Source organism: Bradysia coprophila, unplaced genomic scaffold, assembly GCF_014529535.1.
Source record: "Bradysia coprophila strain Holo2 unplaced genomic scaffold, BU_Bcop_v1 contig_232, whole genome shotgun sequence".
In the NCBI taxonomy this organism is placed as follows: domain Eukaryota; kingdom Metazoa; phylum Arthropoda; class Insecta; order Diptera; family Sciaridae; genus Bradysia; species Bradysia coprophila.
In genome coordinates, this window is record NW_023503493.1 from 5,574,522 (window position 1) to 5,595,576 (window position 21,055).

At 35.6% G+C, this 21,055-nt stretch overlaps 1 protein-coding gene across 1 annotated transcript; it reads right to left on the bottom strand.

Annotated features, from left to right (window-relative positions):
- Positions 1-718: 718 nt before the first annotated feature.
- LOC119076060 (uncharacterized MFS-type transporter YhjX-like) lies at positions 719-2,769 on the bottom strand. The gene is made up of 2 exons (XM_037182697.1): positions 2,180-2,769; positions 719-2,078 (listed from the first exon to the last, which is right to left on the bottom strand). Exons 1-2 carry the CDS (start codon positions 2,491-2,493, stop codon positions 809-811), a joined length of 1,584 nt encoding a protein of 527 aa, XP_037038592.1. The 5' UTR covers positions 2,494-2,769; the 3' UTR covers positions 719-808.
- Positions 2,770-21,055: the final 18,286 nt, after the last annotated feature.

Genomic DNA, 21,055 nt, shown 5'->3' on the forward strand with positions numbered 1-21,055 from the left:
GATTTATAAGGCACAGTCATCGTCTAATTTTAAACATTTCAATATAAATAAGTCAACCGTTCTTTCCCTGCCTCTGCCTCTGTTATATCCTCCGTACTACGTTATTTCTTGAAAATAGAATGCTCAACCAAAAAGCCCATTAAATGTAAATGTGACGCAAATCCTTGTCTTTTGACTTACAAAATAGCTTAGATCCCTAACGGTGACGTATTTTGCGTCGGAATTGAAAAGTTTAACGAAAACATATTCACAAAAGAAATTGAGTGCGAATAGCCAAACTGGTATAAACAGAATGTTCGCCCTCACGGGTAATGGTACTTACCTAATGAGAACCTAGATATTGGCAAGGTATGGACTCTATACTATATACTACGTGGACAATCATCTTGATTCCATCACTTTTTGCAATTTCTACAGCGGAATTGAGAAGCGCTACTGCACTTAAATAAGTATCAGTATAAATTCCAAAAATTTAGATTTTCTTTACCTATCAACGTTTTGTCACTACCAGAATACGAAACCAAAAATTTCAAACATTGCCCCGTTCATCGTCATTACCCCATTGCAAAGTACAAAATTTATTCCAATTTGTGGCATAAATTCTCATTCCGTAAACAAACAATGAAATACAAACGTAGCCAACAGCCATATACACCACGGCTATAAACGATTAATAAGACCGATGATATCTGTCTCCGCAGCACACAAAATAATCTGAAGAGTTTAATTGGCATTTCTTATTGCTGCAATGAAAGTCAAACGACAGAACAAACACGCAGTCATACACACAGTTTAATTGCGATTGAAATCACTCTGTTTCCACATTCAACATTTTGTGTTCACTTTTACCATCAATTTCATCATCAGGTGGTGTTAAGGACTGCAGATATCTTTCCCACTCTTCGTCATACTTGTCTGAACTTACCACTTCCACTTCTGGCAAAATGGCCACTCTTTTGATCCGGATCACTTTGCCAAAGATTCTGAATTTAAAACATTCTCCGTCCACCGGCGGCAATTTTCTATCTTTTATTGTCGTTCGAACAAGCACCGTTGACAGGAGACCCGCAATGATGAACGCTAATATCCAATACGAATTGATGATGTACGGATATGCGTCTTCTGTGCTCCAGCCATGCGACTGTATCAGATGATTATAAATTGCGGTGAATGTTAGACCGCCAACGACACCGCCAATCGACCATGCGGTTAAAATCAATCCGAAACAGACGCCAACATTGCTGGATCCGAACATATCCGCTAAAAATGCGGGTATAACACCGAAACCGCCACCGTAGCACATCGTGAGCAAGAACATACACAGCAGGAACGTTCCGTACATTTTGTGTTCCGTGTAAATGGGAAACGTAACGACAACGATGGTCTGTGTCGTCAGCATTATGAGAAAACATGTTTTCCTTCCAATTTTATCCGAAATGGTTGAAAAGAACAGTCTCCCGAAGAGATTCAGTGCGCCATTGATGGAAACCATCGTTGCGGCTTCATTGGGATCTTTGGAAAAGAGTTGCGTTATCATATTCGACAAACGGGAAATTACCACCAGTCCGAACAGTATGTTCGACAAAAGCATCAAATAGATGAGACAATAGTCCAGCGATGTAATTGATTCCATGGCAGACAATTTGATTTCGGGTTGATTCGTCAAAGTCTCCATTTTTTCCACTTCTTCACGAGGGAACGGCGAATAATCGGGAGGTGGAAGTCGGAATATGAATGCCGTCGATATCATTGCAATGAAATAACAAGAACCCAATACAACGAAAGTCATTGACAGTCCGACGGATTGAATGAGTGGCAATATAACTTTCCCGATTACTATTGACCCTCCACCGAATCCACACACCCCGAAACCCGCAGCTAATCCACGTTTGTGAGGAAACCATTTTTGTAGAGCCGACACCGGAGTTACGTAACTGATTCCGATAGCAAATCCGCCAATAATACCGTAGCCGAGGTATAACAGCCACATAAATTTCAAATGAATTGCCAGGGCGGACAGTAAATTACCAAAGAAGAATAACGTCGACGATACAATCAGTGCTTTCCTGGGACCATTTCTATCAATTCGAAATAAAAGTCAGTTAAAAACTACAATTGCCCTAACGACGCCAGCACCCTAAGAACCCACAGCACTTCAAGAACCCACAGCACCAATTACCTTTCAATCCACGGTCCCATGGATGCAGCCGAAAAGCCGAGTATTCCAACTGCAATGTAAAAGGTTATAGGCGCCTGAGATGACTTAGCACTTCCGGTGATTGCTTCATCTATCGGTGCGTTAAATACCGACCATGCATACAGTGAACCGCAACAAAACTGCACAATCACCGCTGCTGGCATTAAGATCCATGGATTGAATTTCGAATTTTTGTCGAACGGTTGTATGTGTCCCGTGTACTTTGTATTACCGAAATGCCATAAAAATGCGCGAACAATTGGATTCTTATGGTTTTGACTTTTTGACTGTTCCATTACGTTTTTTTTTGTCGATGAACCAACTGTTGCACAAGTCACTACTAACGTGCAGGTTTTTTTTTCTCTCCGATTGGTTTTCGATTCTATACCATAACCGATTATAATTCGTTTAAAATTAAATTAATTTATCAGCGTCAACCACTATCACTACACACGCTCGTGTTAAATTAAAACACATCCGAGTCTCTTACCAAAACCAACCATTCTAGCGCATATTGCACACAGGTATAAATAAAAAAGACCAGCCGTTTCATCGAACACGCGAATGCATAATACTTAAGGTTTTGTCGTCCAAATTATACATTTATGGAAATGCTCCTTAGTCACTTTTACATCGAAATAGAGTTCAATGTTCCTCAGCAAAAATTAGTATTTTATGCACCGAGTAGTACAAAGTCGACAATTGACAGCGTTTGTTGTAAGTTTTCCGTTTACGAGGCACATCCAGGCACCCAATAGGTGGAACAAACTTAAGTGATTTACGACAAAATTTTAGTTAAAATCTAATGGATATATATCAACGCACTACATGAAGATGTCTCAGCATAATCTATCATATTTATATCTAATCTTGACTCGTAAACATGCAGTAAACTATACGACTTGAACGAGTAAATAACGTTACGTATACCGGCTGGATATAATGTAATGTTATACCTGCTTGATTTGATATACTAAACTGTGACAGAACATGTGTTATAATTAAAACAATTCGAAATTTGCATGGAAGCCAGACGTGGTGAAGAACATTGTGATGAAAACGGCGCAAAATTAACATGCAGGTTGAAAAGATCTACAATTGCCTTTGGATTGGTAAAGTGGGCTCAGGGTCACTATAATGAGTATAAAATGTAAATGTAAGTTAGGCAAAAATGTGTTTTGCGGAAGGGAAAATAAATTAGCGAAACGTTTAGAGTAATCGGCTTGTTATCTATAGAAACACTCAGACTGTCGCTTTGAGTCCTAGCATTAACATAGAAAATATTTGGAGGCCGATGGTATCCGAATTGGCTTTGCACTTCTCACACTACACATGCAAGTGGTAAAATGAACTTTTGACAGAAAATGCATGGACTAACTGTCATTATTTCGGTGCAGGGGAAGAAAGTGACAGAAAGTCTATACATTTTCTGTCAAAATTTCATTTCACTGCTGACTGTATACTAGGCTTAACTTTAGCGTATGGTATTATCGCCCAAAACCACTTACAGTGGAGGTGTGACGCAAGTCCTGTTATCCACTTACAAAAGAACTGATATCGGTGTAGGTGACGCTTACAGATTCTACACGCAAAAAGGTATGCGTCACAAATGGCAGCTGATGAGGAAAGTACGCGAAAGTTTTATCAACAAAAATCTTACCAGAAAAATTTTAGAAAGAAAATTATAATAAAAAAGTTTGCGTCACAAGTGGCAGATGTTGAGATGTTGATTCGGCTTTCTTCCGTTTGAATTCCATTCTTTAAAAGAATATATTTCACAATTTTAAAAATTTTCCTTCCTCAACATCTGCCACTTGTGACGCAAACTTTTTTATTATAATTTTCTTTCTAAAATTTTTCTGGTAAGATTTTTGTTGATAAGACTTTCGCGTACTTTCCTCATCAGCTGCCATTTGTGACGTATACCTTTTTGCGTGTAGAATCTGTAAGCGTCACCTACACCGATATCAGTTCTTTTGTAAGTGGATAACAGGACTTGCGTCACACCTCCACTGTAAGTGGTTTTGGGCGATATCAGCTCTTTTGTAAGTTGTGATTTTTTAGAATTTGGTCGCAGATAATAGACAATCATATTATGCAGTTTTAACGAAAATATTCTTCTTACAAAACTGTATAACTTTCTCTTTGATTTGAACCTTCCAGCTTTCATTTGACGAAAATCGAAAATTTGACAAAATTCGAAAATTTTGACGGAGTTTGAAAATTTGACGAAAATCAAAACTTTGATAAAAATCGAAAATTTGAATAAAATCTAAAAATTGACGAATATCGAAAATTTGACAAAAATCGAAAATTTGACGAAAATCGAAAATTTGACGCGCTTAAAACGCTCATAGCTCCCAAATAGTCGACTTTTTAGTAAAACCATGAAACACGTGTCGACGAGAATGTGAAACTCTATAAAATTGTCCTTTAAACGAACTTTCTATCTGCCATATTTTCCGAGTTATAGGTCCCATAGCTCAATAGGTTAACACGCTCATAGCTCCGAAATTATAAGCTTTTATAAAAATTCCTTCAAATTAGTTTCTTAGAATTACGTCCTTAACATACCCTGAAAATTTCAGCCAAATTCACCGGTAAATTCAAAAGTTTCGTTGTAACAGAGTAACAGAGTGACAAAGTAACAAAGGTTGGTAAATTTCATCAATTTCAAAATGTATGAAAATGAATTTCTTCATACAAATTTCTGCAAATTTCCAAGTTTTGAAATTTAATATCTCGGCCAAATTTTAACCTTATGAGGCGTGTGATAGCTTGTTGAACTCGTATGGACGCCCAGATTCCGAATAAAATACTTTGGGGGTAGTAGGAGCAAAGGGGGAAAAGTCAAAAAGTTCGTGTATATATGTTCCTCAGTCCTGCGGAAAAGTTTTTTTTGTCAAATTTTTCAGTGTGAACGGACTTGCGTCACGGCCCTTCACTAACGTAGGGCCATGATTATGGAAAGAAAACTAAGGTTCTTAAAGTAAATATTGTGATACAGGCATGTGCTTCATATATTTAAATGTATATAGAATGACAATTTCAGTTCAATAATTTAAATTATCATTTTAAATTAGTTCTCGAATACTTTTGTCTGTTTGTTTTTTTTAATGGACAGTTCAATGATGTCATAGATGCATGTATGCTTATCGCAACCATGTGTGTGTGTGCGTGGATGTGTAACGGCTAGTTTGTTGACTTTAGTTTGTTTATACTGTACTGTTTATGGGAAGTATCGAAATACAACAAGTACGCAATCTCAATAATGCGTATTATTTAGCGACACTAAATGAGCTTTATGTATCACATTTTTGAACAGTAATTACGTCTTCAGCGAGAATTACTATTGAGGTACTTTCTCCTTTCGAGTAGCACGACTCTGGGTCGTTTCAAGTTCAGCCAAAAATCAATTTCTTGTTCAAATACGTCGTGTGGGGTATAGTTGCAAACAGAGCCTAATATTTGGGAATTAATTCTCTAAATTCCCAAAAATTCCCTAAATTCCCAAAAATTCCCTAAAATTCCCTAAAATTAAAAAAACCCAACAAATATTTCAGAACATATTGAATATAATATATTCAGTAAATTGAGCTTAAGCGGCATATCGCCAAAACTGGAGGTGATGGTGATAGGGGAACAAGTGGTCTCCGATTTTAAGGAGTGATAGATTCGTCTTCAATTCTAGAGAATCGTATCTTTCATTTTTTTCGAACATTTTTTTAAATTTTCGGTTAAAGTGTTCAAAGGTGAAAGCATGTCAGAGGGTACCGAAAACCCTTTTTCGGCTATAACTCAAAAATAATTATTTTAAGAGCAATCTACACTCCGACCTTCTATGAAAAACATTTTCGATGATAACTTCTTATTAGAATATTTTTTGAAAAAATTGGTTTCATCGTTTGGTGCCACAACATATAAAGTTTCGATAGCCACCAGAATAAACCGCGAGCCTTTTTTAATAAAAGTTTATTTTTGTTATAAAAACTTTTTATATTTTTTATAGAAATTAATTAAAAAAATCACTGCCATGATGAACTCACGTGCGGAAACTCTAAAGAATCGAAATGTGATATTAGGTATTTGTCAGTTGATAGGAATATTTTGTTTGTTAGTGTTGGTTTTTTGGAATGGAATGCCAGAGGAAATTAAAGGTGAAAATGATTTTAAAATATTTAAAAGACTGTTACGTGATGAAATAAAAAATAAATTTGTGATTTAATGAACCTGTAAAATGAATAAATAAATGATTAAACGATAAAATTAAATAAGAATCAATATGATTAAAATACAAAATGAAATAATGAATGAATTAAAATAAAATTAAGAATTATAATAATTGTAAACTAAGAGAAAGGAGAAACGGAAAATGTAAAAAAGGAAAATAGCAAGGCTAAATAAATAAACATACATACATACATATCACAATTAAAACAAACTGTCAACAAATAAAACATCCCAATTTGTTAGGTCACGAAAATGTTTTCTTTTTCAAGCGAGAGATTTTTTGAAAATTGGAGCGGCTTTTTAAACTGAAATTAAAAATTTCATATTCCACTTTTCCAATATCAATATACATTTTCAGTGTGTTTTTGATGTGTTCATTGAAATAAAAATAATATGGACAAAGGCTCGCGGTTTATTGTCAAGATTGATGCAGTCTACGCCGAGAAAACTCAAAAGTCCAAAAAATATCATAAAAAACACAAATTTTAGGAGTTTTGAGTTTTTTCGCATCAATCTGGACAATTCCAGTGGCTATCGAAACCTTATATGTTCTCTGGCACCAAACGATGAGGCCAGTTTTTTCAAAAATAATTCGAATAAAAAGTTATCATCAAAAATGTATTTCATAGGGGGTCGGAGTGTAGATTGCTCTTAAATTATTGTGGTGTTGTACTAATGTCGGCTTTGGAGAGACCTATACAAGTAGAGTATACGCCCTGGCTGGTGCGAGTACATCGACAAGAATTATATCCTTCAGAGCATAATATTTGGGAACCAATTCTCAAAAGTTCACTAAAATTCTAAAAAAAATCCCATTTTTTTCTTTGCTTGTTCATAGTCTTTAAAGGTTTTTGAAGTTTTCCTGATCTTTTACGAGCATTTAATTATAAAAATGCAAAGAAAAGAAATTTTTTGGGAATTTTAGCGAATTTACGGGAATTAATTCCCAAAATACCCAAAAATCCCTAAATTCCCAAAAATTCCCTAAATTCTCAAAAACGATTCACAAATATTAGGCTCTGGTTGCAAAGGTGATGAAATAAAGTTTCAAATAAAATTAAATTTTGGACAGTAAAATGAATTGAGTGCGCTACAGGTTGGTTCAAAGTTCGCCGAGATATATCGGTTTTTTTCGGATTCTGGGTACCTAAACGTTTTTCGAAAATTAAAAAAAATGGGCAGGATTTACTTATTTTACCAGTTCACGCCATTTAAAAACGAAAAAACCAAAAAAAATTGACAAATTCTGTTTGACACTTTTGAAATACCATATGAAAAAGTGCACTCTAGGCGGGATATCTCTTGAAGTTTTTGACCGATTTAAATTTTCTTAAAGCATAAAGTATAGGATTTTGAATTGGTTACAAACTTTCCGGAGAATGTTTTCAGGATTTTTTACTATTTCGATTGGATTTCAAGGTTTTAAGCAGAAAAAATGAACCTCCAACTTCCGCCATTTTTTTCGGCCATTTTGAATTTTTTGTCAACAAAACAAATATTCTAAAAAAAAACTTTGAACATTTAAGAATATTTTACAGCTTATTCCTAATCAAAATCTGTTTGGAAATTGACATTAAAAATTCAGTGAAGCCAAAGTGACATAACGACCGCTCCCGGCGGAACGAGTGAGCTGCCGGAGTTGCTCCTGATGATTTTCGAATCAGCATTCCGTACAGATCATAATCAAATCATAAAATCAATTTTACCTCAATTTGCACAATCTTTTGTCTTAGCGGACACACTAATCGAGATTTCTGAAAATTTAGGGTCAGACAACAGTCTGAATCTGTTGAAATAACTTGACGTAACAGGTTCGATAGGTGACACAGTTAAAGGTTACAGAAATACGACAGCTTGATTTAGAGAAACATGATCTTACGGGTTCAATGCATTTCTGTGGCTAAATTAAGGTTAATTGGTTAAAGTAATGAAGTAAAAGATTTTCCATTTTAGATCCAAATAACTAATAGATTCAATGATTTTAATGGTGCTCGTGGTGGCTGTAACAAATTAACGAAACTACCAACAAAACAGAACTTTTTTACTGTTGATATGTATGGGGTTCGAAGCTTTTTTTGTTGAAAATATCGAGCGTGAACCGGAGGAGATTACTTTATTTTCAGAAAATTCCTCATTTCTGTCATTGCTGTAGGCATTAATACACCGCATTTTCCTCGTTGCTGTTTATACGTTTACGATTGTGTTCAGCGATTGTATTTTACGATATTCACGTACACGTACACGTAATTCGATGTCACGATTTTTTCTTCCGCCTCTGCTGTGGATCAATACAAAATTTATGTACCAGATCTTGTAAATTTGTCAATAATGAACTTCAATTACTTGATGAGACTGGTGTTATCAGATTCAAAATGTGTATCGTCAACCGGAGAAAAATATTTAGAGAGTAGATAGAGCGGTATTGTGATTGTATGATTGTATATTTGATTAATCAACTTTCTTTTTGTGTTTCCCACAGCAATTCAGTTGTTGATATAAAAGTTCCATCCACTCATATACCGAACAAATCTGACTTGTTTACCACTCCAGAAATTCAAGGAAAAGTTTGCCTAATTAGTCTCTTAGGTATAATTAGCATAACCGATATTATTTTGTATTTACTTAATTTTAAGCTATTTTAAGCTTTCCTTGTATGCATCCATCAAAATTGTCCGTCAAAATTATAACGGTTCGTTTGAGTTTAATTCAAATTCCGAATCATCGACTTTGCATGTATGTACACTAGTGGAGTATATCCGGCTTTGCTCGGGATTATTATAATGCCAAAATGTTTAAATATTTTCACGCGTCAAATAACGCATTAAAGTGAAAAATATTCGAACGTTCGGCCTTTTTTTTCTTAGTAGTCGGTATTTCAAGTCACGTTTGAAAAAAAAAACTTTACTTGCAGCACCCTACGAACACGAAATTTTCTTGTAAGGGGCACACCGTTGACACTTGCGATAATTTTCATTTTTGTAGAGCTTCGCATGTAAAATACCTTACGGAATTGTTGCGAGAATTGTTATTTTGCCACGAACCTCCCTTTCGGCAAAACAAAAATCTCCAAACAAGGACGTAATGTACTATTACCCAAAGGTAAATAATTCTACACGTCAAAAATATATTTTTCACAGAAACTGTTACCACGCGTCATACAATCGCTAAACCGAACTGGTGTGCATACGTTATTTTGCACCAGCTGGTCACATACAATTCCAAATGGGACCAGCTGGTGCAAAATAACGTATGCACACCAGTTCGGTTTAGCGATTGTAATCATTTTCTATTTAAAGAATTCACGCGTCAAATAACGCACGAAAATGAAGAAAAAAATCACGAGTTCTTCCTCAGTTGATGTGCCACGTTTTATGTCTGCAGGACTTTTAGTATTGGCTTCTATAGGTTTCTTCCAAGCAACACTGACAAAAAAGTTTCGAAAAACTAACCTGTCGCCTCAGGTACCTTTGTCTCACGGTAATCTACATTATCTGCCGCCAGCTGTATTTTTTGTATGGGGCGCTACAGCTGTGTCAGCTATTGTAGATTAACTGGAGACAAAGTTACCTGCAACAGCTGAGTTTTTCGGAACTTTTTTGCAGTGAACTGGTAAGCCGAACACGAACCGGTGTCACCCATAGAACTTAGTTCCCTATGTTATTTTGACAATTGCATTGTTAATAGTGTTTAGGTTATTATGGCTCTATGGACATCTCGTTTCACCTTGGAAGAAGCCGAACAAACAAACAACAAACTTTATATTATAAATGTATAGGACAGTACTACTATCACCGATAGGGGCTGGTGTATCTCAATTTAAGTTCCATATAATAAAAAAAAATGATTAAGTCTAAAATGCCCAAATAAACATAAATTATTGAAGTTTGAATTGGCGAACAAATAATAATTCCAAATCTATGAAAATATCTGTCAATATTGTATTCATATTCAAATTTTGGGGACGCTCGCATTTGCCATATTCAAAACAAACAATGGGAGCAATTAATTTCGATTCAGTTTTGGCATCGCCGGGGTTATCTTTATTGCCGTATGATGATGTTGATGATGATGATGTTGTTGTGTACCGTTAGTACCGATTTGGGAATAATTTGGAGAGTTTTTTTTTGTGAATTACATTCGAAACGAACGAAAATCGATTATTTTCGTGAAGGGTGTGTGATAGGTTAAGGTATTTTAAGTGGAGCGAGAAACGTTTAAAGCCGAAAATGTGTTTAGGGTTGAAAATTTGATGTGGTATCGATATACCCTAAGCTTCACATTTAAATATTTAAAGTTTTTGTTGTGAAATCGATGTGAATAAGTGATGAGGATTTTCACACAGACTTCGTAGGCTGCAAAATTAAAGTTTGTGTAGTTGGTACAAAATGTAAAATGATGAAATTTGTGTCAATCATGCCCACGTGAATCGGTAAGTAATTTTTGTATGAGAAACTTGTCATCCTACTACGTTTGACCACAGTTTCTATCTGAGAGAAAATTAAATATGTCTTTCGACGTTTTGCATTAATATGCAGTTCAAAAATACCATTTCTCATCAGGCCATGGCGACAGTGGTACTTGATACAGTGCTCTAGGAACACCATATCAATTTGCACACGAACAAGTATAGCGAATCATGATCGGAATGAAATTCCAATTCATCACTATCCTTGCAGACAAACCTTAAACTTGTGTAGTTTTGGAATAAGAGGTCTAAAATCATGAACCGAAGCGATAGCGGAGGTTCGTGACGCTAGTCGACTCCCTAAGAAAAGAAAACAACCAACGGGAGACTAAGGAACCTATATATAGGCGAACATTTTAACTTTTCCATACTGAAACAAATCAAAAAAAAATTATGTTCAAACGAAAGTGCTCGTCAATACGAGTTCAACGAGCTGTAGATCATTAAAAACGGTGGTCCACATCCGGAGAAAACACAACTTGAAAACCACTTGAAATGAAGCATCTTCACACATTTTCAGCACATTCTCCATATTCGAGTTAATAGAAATGTTTCATATGGGTTTGATATACGTATCGAACCACTACATCTGTTTGCGAAAACTGCGGTCGCACTTTTGCTAAAACTTATATTAATTCAATCTTAACACTTTTTCATCGGCAAATCAATAAATTTTATTTAAGTTTGTTACCTAATTTCTGTAAATTTAATTAAAACATTTTCATGTAAAAAACCAAAAAACACACTTATATGAAAGCCATTATTTCATTCATAAGACAAAAATATGACAGCTACATTTCTATTATAATGATTGTGTAGTAGATCAGTGTTGCCGTGCTTCATATAAAATGTGCGCGAAATTACGAATTTGAAAAATTTGTTTGTTCGCAAAATTTTTGGATCATTTTGGAGTTTCAGGTTTCAGGTTTCAATGTGGAATTTGTTTTAGGGTTAGAATGTCCAACAAAATGGTGGAAAGCAGCCATCTTGGAAATTCTTTGAATTTTTTGTATTTATTGTATTTAGGCCTATATGGCACATACACAGTTGCAGTAAATTGATAATCATAGAGTTTCGTTGACGGATAACTTTTTCCGGCATTTCAAGAAAATAGCGGCCATCTTGAAATTTCGTATTTTTTTAGATATTTTCGGCTATAGAGAGTTGGGAAAAGTATCGCTTGTACAGTTTCGTTGATGGAAGACTTTTTTCGATATTTCAAGATCATGGCGGCCATCTTGAAATTTCGTATTTTTGAGATATTTCCTGCTGTACGGCATGTAGAGAGTTAGGATAAAGTGTCGCTTGTACAGTTTCGTTGGTGGAAAACTTTTTTCGATATTTCAAGAAAATGGCGGCCATCTTGAAATTTCGTATTTTTGAGATATTTCCGGCTGTACGGCATATAGATAGTTGTGACAAAGTGTCACTTGTACAGTTTCGTTGGTGTAAATCTTTTTTCGATATTTCGGCTATACGGCATGTAGAGAGTTGGGATAAAGTATCGTTTGTTCAGTTTCGTTGGTGGAAAACTTTTATCGATATTTCCAGAAAATGGCGGCCATCTTGAAATTTCGTATTTTTGAGATATTTCCTGCTGTACGGCATGTAGAGAGTTAGGATAAAGTGTCGCTTGTACAGTTTCGTTGGTGGAAAACTTTTATCGATATTTCCAGAAAATTGCGGCCATCTTGAAATTTCGTATTTTTGAGATATTTCCGGCTATACGGCATGTAGAGAGTTGGGATAAAGTGTCACTTGTACAGTTTCGTTGACGGTAAACTTTTATCGACATTTCAAGAATACGGCGATTATCTTGAAATTTCATATTTTTGAAATATTTTTGGCGATACTGCATGTGCTACTTAAGAAAACACAATTTTAGATCATTTATCAGAGTTTTAATGTCCATCGACGCACCCAGTGCATTAAGTCATTTCCAGTGTTTGATAACTTGGCGCAAGATATCATAAGTGGAAACAACTTAATTGACTGGGAACATCGATGACTGTTAAAATTCGAAAATGTCTCAAAATGTTCCGAACCAAAAAAAGCCCACTGTAATTGTACGGTATGTAGACTTGGGATAAATTGTCACTTGTAGAGCTTGCTTAACTCTATGCATTTACCCAAAACTTCCAAAACAATTGATATCCCACAAACACCTCAAAGAGGAAAAGGTGACGCTAGTGTAGTAAACTTCCAAAACATTTGATATCGGTTTTGGTGACGCATTCAGCGCCTCAACGTAATCAATTTTCACCAAGAAAATTTTAACAAGAAAATATGTCGACTAGAAGTTTACCGATGAGATTTTACAACGAAAGTTTTACAAAAAAAATGCGTCACAACCCCTCATACGACAATAATCATCTGCCACTTTGTGACGCATTTTTTTTGTAAAACTTTCGTTGTAAAATCTCATCGGTAAACTTCTCGTTGACATATTTTCTTGTTAAAATTTTCTTGGTGAAAATTGATTACGTTGAGGCGCAGAATGCGTCACCAAAACCGATATCAAATGTTTTGGAAGTTTACTACACTAGCGTCACCTTTTCCTCTTTGAGGTTTTTGTGGGATTTTATTTTAGGACAAGAAATTAGGTCCTTAAATTATCGTCGAGATTGTCATGCTTTGCGTGAGAGGTGAGAGGTACATACCAGGTACCTTTCGTCGAATATCGACCAGGAAAATCACCATGAGCTATCGGTTTGTAAAACAATTAGTACCAGTGATGGTTGTTTGATTTTGTTTTCACTACAAGTTCCACATGTGATGTGTAGTACATTTACATTGTGGACAGTACCTCCAATCGATGTCATTGCGGTTCAGCTAATAAAAGCTTTCATGACAAATATTAAAATTTGTTATTCAAATGAATGAAAAACTTTCGTTTTATATTCAAAGTTCACGTATTTAAAACCGAATTTAAACATCAAAGGATGGAACTAAACATAACGTTAAGTTATAATACCTACCTTCAAAACATATATATTTGTTTGTACACATGCATACACAGCAAATCCATCAAACATTAAATAAATAAAATTTTCATAAGCATAAGGTTTAACTAAACAGAACATTTACCGGTCACCCGTGCACTGTAAGTCAACAGTTCACCGAAAACTAAATAAATAAATGAATGAATAATGTCATGTCAAAGAATTCTTTTTTTTTATTTAAAAACAAGCAACAAAATCCAAAAGTAAAGTTTTCGTAAAGAAAAGTCTACCAAAAAGCACATTAGTGAGCAATAATTTTCCGACGACGGAAAAGTATGGTGAAACGGAGAACAGACACAGACAAAACGTATGGAAAAAGAAATATTTTTTTTTTCAACCAACTGTTAAATGTACTGTGACTTCTGGTTGGAATAGAGACGAACGAAAAAAATAACAGAAACTTTCGTACACAAAGTAAAAGTTTTTAAGTTTAAGTTTTGGATAAATTCCTTCTTTTTTTTGTGTTGCTGTCGAACTCTTAGCGTCGATAATGTGGTAAATGAAGAAAAATAGTTAATGGGAAAAACAACTTCTCGAAAATAAAAACAACCCCGCCTGTGTCTGTGCCGGTATTGTATGAATAAAAGAACAGGGAAAATTTAATATTTTCTTCCCTTAACTTGAGTAATATGGATTTGAGTGCCGTGGCATGTTGACTATGCAAAGCACGAACTTCGAATTGAAAACTTTAATTCGACGAAATGAATTAAGTGAAGCAAAAATGCATTTGGAATGAATGTTAGACGGAATTCTGACCTATAAATCAAATGTTTTTCTGTGGGGAAACATGAGTGTTGTGATTGTCAGCAATTTGGAAATATTTTCCCTACTTTTCAAGAAATAACAGTATTTAGCCAGCAACGTGAGCATATACTCGGTTCTGTCACGCTCCATACTTTTATGGATCAGTCACGCTGCATACACTCGGTTCGGTTCAGTCACATTCCATATACTCGGTTTCCATGCCTTTTGGTTCAGTCGCGTTGTACATACTCGGTTCAGTCACATTCCACATACTCGGTTTAGTAACATGGCATACACTCCCCGTTCGACAATTTTCCATTCATTTTGGTTCAGTCACGTTCCACATACTCGGTTCAGTCACGTTCCACATACTCTGTTCAGTCACGTTCCACATACTCTGTTCAGTCACGTTACACATACTCTGTTCAGTCACATTCCATATACTCGGTTTCCATGCCTTTTGGATCAGTCGCGTTGTACATACTCGGTTCAGTCACATTCCACATACTCGGTTTAGTAACATGCCATACACTCCGTTCGACAATTTTCCATTCATTTTGGTTCAGTCACGTTCCACATACTCTGTTCAGTCACGTTCCACATACTCTGTTCAGTCACGTTCCACATACTCTGTTCAGTCACGTTACACATACTCTGTTCAGTCACATTCCATATACTCGGTTTCCATGCCTTTTGGATCAGTCGCGTTGTACATACTCGGTTCAGTCACATTCCACATACTCGGTTTAGTAACATGGCATACACTCCCCGTTCGACAATTTTCCATTCATTTTGGTTCAGTCACGTTCCACATACTCTGTTCAGTCACGTTCCACATACTCTGTTCAGTCACGTTCCACATACTCTGTTCAGTCACGTTACACATACTCTGTTCAGTCACATTCCATATACTCGGTTTCCATGCCTTTTGGATCAGTCGCGTTGTACATACTCGGTTCAGTCACATTCCACATACTCGGTTTAGTAACATGCCATACACTCCGTTCGACAATTTTCCATTCATTTTGGTTCAGTCACGTTCCACATACTCGGTTCAGTCACGTTCCACATACTCTGTTCAGTCACGTTCCACATACTCGGCTCTATCACATTCCATATACTAGGCTTACATGCATTTTGGTTCAGTCACGTTCCACATACTATGTTCAATCACGTTACACATACTCTGTTCAGTCACGTTCCACATACTCTGTTCAGTCACGTTCCACATACTCTGTTCAGTCACGTTCAACATACTCGGTTCAATCACATTCCACATACTCGGATTACATACATTTTGGTTCAGTCACGTTCCACATACTCGGTTCAGTGACGCTCCATACATTCGCTTCGACAATTTTCTATGTATTTTGGTTTAGTCACGCAATTGTCCTACTTGCAATTTTAACCTGACATGCTGACCTATTTGAAGCCTTGTCGTAACAACTTAGATCACCTTTGGCCGGGTAATGAAATTTCAAACCGAATGGAACATTATTTGCCCCCTCGAAAGCATAATGTACTGTGAACCGTCCTTTATGTAAGGCAACTGTTTTAAATCGAAATAACTTTTAAATAGAACCGATACATATCTGTAAAATGTTGTAAGATACTTCAGTTTCAGTATATTTAAGAGAAACTTTTACTGCTATTAAACGCAACATTCCATTATTATCCGACGAGTAGCAAAGTGGTGAAAAGTTTTCCATTTATTCAAATCTTCTCCATTTCCTTGTGCTTTCAGACGGGTATATATACAGGCAGTACATAGCAACGTAAACCGTACGGCAAATTTAATGCTCAAATAGTTTTTCTGCCCAGATGGCTTCCAACATAGAATAGAACTTGGATAACAAAAAAGAATTTTAAAGAAAAAAAAAAAAACTTTCCAATAGATACACCGACCCATTAACACCCCATTTCCTATTACAACACACTTATGGAACCAAAATATTTTCATTCTTCATCAAACTAAAGATTATCACGATCAACAAATTTTAAATTTTAAGTTCAGTGAACCGAAGCGACAATATTTCCGGTGGTTTATCATCGCTTCCACATATACTAAATGCTAGCGAGAGTAATAAAATTGATTTTGCACAAGACTTTGTGTTTATTACATGAACATGAACAATGAAGTGATTTATATTTTCTCCCAACCAAAGTCGTGTTAACTCTGGACTGGAACGTACGAAACACACTAAAAAATATACATGATGATGCTGGATGCTCGCATCCATCCAACAAAAGGCGAGTAATAAATTTTTGGATGAAATTTAATATTTTCACATCCATCTGATATTTGGATAAACAAAAAATTTGTATTTTATTGACTGGCAATAATGTTTTCATTGGAATTTTCGGTTTTTCACGATAGGGCAACCCGAGGGGAAGATCACTGCAGAAATTGGTGAAATTGTGTCATTTTGTCTGATTTATTAGGGCGTATTGGAAATCGAGGCTTTTCATTTAACAAACGAAGAACTAGATTTACATTTTCTTACTATTTCTGGGCATCACATCGACGAAATGTGGAATAAAGTTTTTGGAATTGAGGAATGAAGAGTGGAATGTGAATTTCTGGAAAATATTTTTGGGAGTGATTTTCCTCTCGCATCAACTTAGAACACGGTGTGGTTGAATGGAGTTTAATTAAACATGTCGTCGCAAATTTGATATTTTTGGATATTCTCAGTCTGCTTGTGACCCTGAACAACGTTCCACAAATTTTTTTTATTTTCATCCGTGCACCCGGACCAAGGCCCCTTAGAGTGCTCTGTGGGTGCGATAGAACTGATTGGGGTTGCAATCGATAGGGAATGAAATTTTAATAGTCATAGTACAAAAAAAATTTCCCATGGATTCAAGGTGGGCAGGTGGCGACTCATTGAAGTTGAAAAATGACGACGATCTTTGAAAGGTTCTACAGGCGTGGATACTTGAGTCACAGAGGTGGTAATTACTTGTACAAGTAGAGAACATTAGCTCTACCAATATCCAAAAAATTACTTTTCCAAATTTTCAACATAGCAACTTTATAGTGGCTCAAAAATTTTCTCACTTTTTTGGCCATATTTGTGAAACTCAGCAACACCTCAGTCACACTCTTGATAGTTTTTCGCAGCCAAACTGCATGGATTTGTTTTGCTGTTAGTCTCAGCTTTCCAACAACACCCCACTTGCTATATCTCTGGTCAACAGTGCCGTTCCATTGAGTGCCTAAGTGAGGTAAGTCCATCTACGACGAAATTTTAAGCATGACTTCAGAAAACGGTAATAGAGGCCAAATATCAGTAATATTTTGCTTTTTTTATGTAGTTTAATAATTCTATTTATAAATCGCAATCAAACAAATCACCCCACCGTTTTCTGAAGTCATGCTTAAAATTTCGTCGTAGATGGACTTACCTCACTTAGGCACTCAATAGAACGGCACTGTTGACCAGAGATATAGCAAGTGGGGTGTTGTTGGAAAGCTGAGACTAACAGCAAAACAAATCTAAGCAGTTAGGTTGCGAAAAACTATCATGAGTGTGACTTGGGTGTTGCTGAGTTTCCCAACTATAGCCAAAAAAGTGAGAAAAATTTTGAACCACTATAAAGTTGCTATGTAGAAAATTTGGAAAAGTAATTTTTTGGATATTGGTAGAGCTAATGTCCATCTACTTGTACAACTAATTACCACCTCTGTGACTCAAGTATCCACGCCTGTAGAACCTTTCAAAGATCGTCATTTTTCAACTTCAATGAGGCGCCACCTGCCCACCTTGAATCCATGGGAATTTTTTTTGGTACTATGACTATTAAAATTTCATTCGCTATCGATTGCAACCCCAATCAGTTCTATCGCACCCACAGAGCACTCTAGGGAGCCTTGGTACGGGTGCTCCGGACTGCACGGATGAAAATCAAAAAATTTTGTGGAACGTTGTTCAGGGTCACAAGCAGACTAAGAATATCCAAAAATATCAAATTTGCGACGACATGTTTAATTAAACTCCATTCAACCACACCATGAGAAGAGTTGCGTAATAAGTGAGTTCTACACTCACGGAATTTTGAAAACCGACAAAGTTTCTGTTTTTTGTGTTTTACTTGACTTTCCGATTTCTCAAAAATTCACAAAAAACCAATAAACCACGAAACAGAAAATGTGTTGGTTTTCAAAATTCCACGAGTGTAATGCCTTTCAAGTGACATCACCTACAGTCATAAACATCTACAAGATTCATGTAGTGTTACAAATCTCTTATTTATTTAGTCCATTTTGTTCCACACATTAATATCTCGTGACTCATACACATGTAAAACACGGCATAAAGTGCAAGAATACTTTACTCACTAAGCCCCCGGGAAATGAGTCATTATTTAACTGACATGAACGTTTAAACATATTTCCCGATGGCTTAGTGAGTGGAGTAACTTACGTGATTGTTTTCAACTTTGTATTTTGCTTTGTTTGAACGCTAATCTGAGCTTCACTCCGTTTACTCACCATTTTAAAAAGAACAATGAAAACGCGAGGGGTGACGCACTTCCATTTAATCCATTTAATCCATTAAATCCATTTAATCCATTTAATCCAAAAAAAAAATTCTTAGTTTTACAGAAATAATTAGGCTACCCACCTGAAAAATTTGTAAAGTAATTGCGAAAAATAGATTTGCACGATCACCAGCTCGTTTAAGTACTCGTGAGGTAAAGGAATTTTTTTTTTGTTAAAAATGGTATTAAATTTATTTAATCCATTTAATCCATTTAATCAACTTTACACCAAAAACTCCTAAAAGTGGATTTTTTTCGCTTTTTAACATTGTAGTATGAGTTGTAGTACGTGGTTCGATCAAAATCAACAATTTTTAAGACTTTTACAGTATTTTGTAAAATGAAGTTTTTTCGTATTTAATCCATTTAATCCAATTTTTATTCCATTTAATCCATTAAATCCATTTAATCCATTTAATCCATTTAATCCATTTAATCCATTTAATCCATTTAATCCATTTAATCTATAAGTAAGTTACCCCTCGTGAAAACGACTCTATCTTACCACCAAACGGTGAGTAAACGAAATAAAATTAAAACGAAAACGCAAATGAAACCATTGTCAATTATTCTGTCGAGATATCCATTTATTTGACAGTTTGTTAAAACGACGAAAACGCCACCGTTTTTCTAATGTTTGAACGAACTGCCAAGTCAACGGAGAGCTAAATCGTTCAGTTTAACATTCATAAAAAAGTCTGTTTTCCCGCAACTCCACTCAAAAAAATGGTTCTTGCAATTTTCATGAAAAAAAACCCCGAAAAATGACACAAATTCTCTAGAGATTGGTGATATAGAATGTTCACGGAGGTCGATTTCTGACAAGTTAATCTTAACTAATCTGTGGATCACACGTCAAAATGAGAGGAATTACACACAAATTTAAACTGGGCTTTTACCAAGGTAAGGAGCCTCACTATATTTACCTTGGCTTTTACCACATAAAAAGAGTGACATTCAACTAGCTCAAAATCAGTGTGACCAACATATAAAATTCTAGCCCACGTTCTCTTCTACATGTCGCATATTATATCTCTTTTACTATCAGTGTTCTTTGAATGAATGAATGAATTTTTGACAGCTGATTCATTCAAATTTAATTGGTTTTCTCTCTCCGGGAACACTATACTAAATTTTGTTGATTTTCTTTACATTTATAATATAGAAGAGTCGCATGCAAAAAAGAAAATTGCAACCGGAGTGGTTCACCCCTCCCTTTTTCATTAAATCAGCCAAATTAAAATTTCAAATTTTTACCATTTTATTCGTCGAACCCAAAAGATCACCATTATGTGTGACGACGACAACAGCATTAGATAACAACAATTCGAACTTGTAACATGAAAATTAATGGAATCAGTGAATCGGAAAAATTCATAAATAGTTTACTGGTGGTATTGCCGGTCATGACAAACTATCATAAACATACAATTGACCATTTCCGGCGAACATATAATATTGCGGACATAGAGAGAATAAAAATAAGGAAAGGAAACCGTTGTGTTTTGTCTGAAAAGGGTACTTTCGTTCGATTTTTATTCATCGTACTTTTTGTCTTGAGTAATTGAATTCGGTCGGAGATTTTTTTTTTATATTTCATTTTATTGAGCAAAGGGTCTGGCATACGTTGCGTATGTGTGGGAGACATCGTTTACCGTAATGGCATAATGAAAATGAATGGCTAACATGTACTTCATTAACTATACAGGAAATGGCCGACTGTAGATTCATTGGCAATCCAATTATCATTATAAAAGCAGACGAAAGTGGACAAAAAGGATGGTAGCACTTCATCTGAACCACTTTAGTTTTTAAACTTTATGCACGGCCATGTAATTGCATCACAGAAAAAAGTTCTCAACACACATCAAA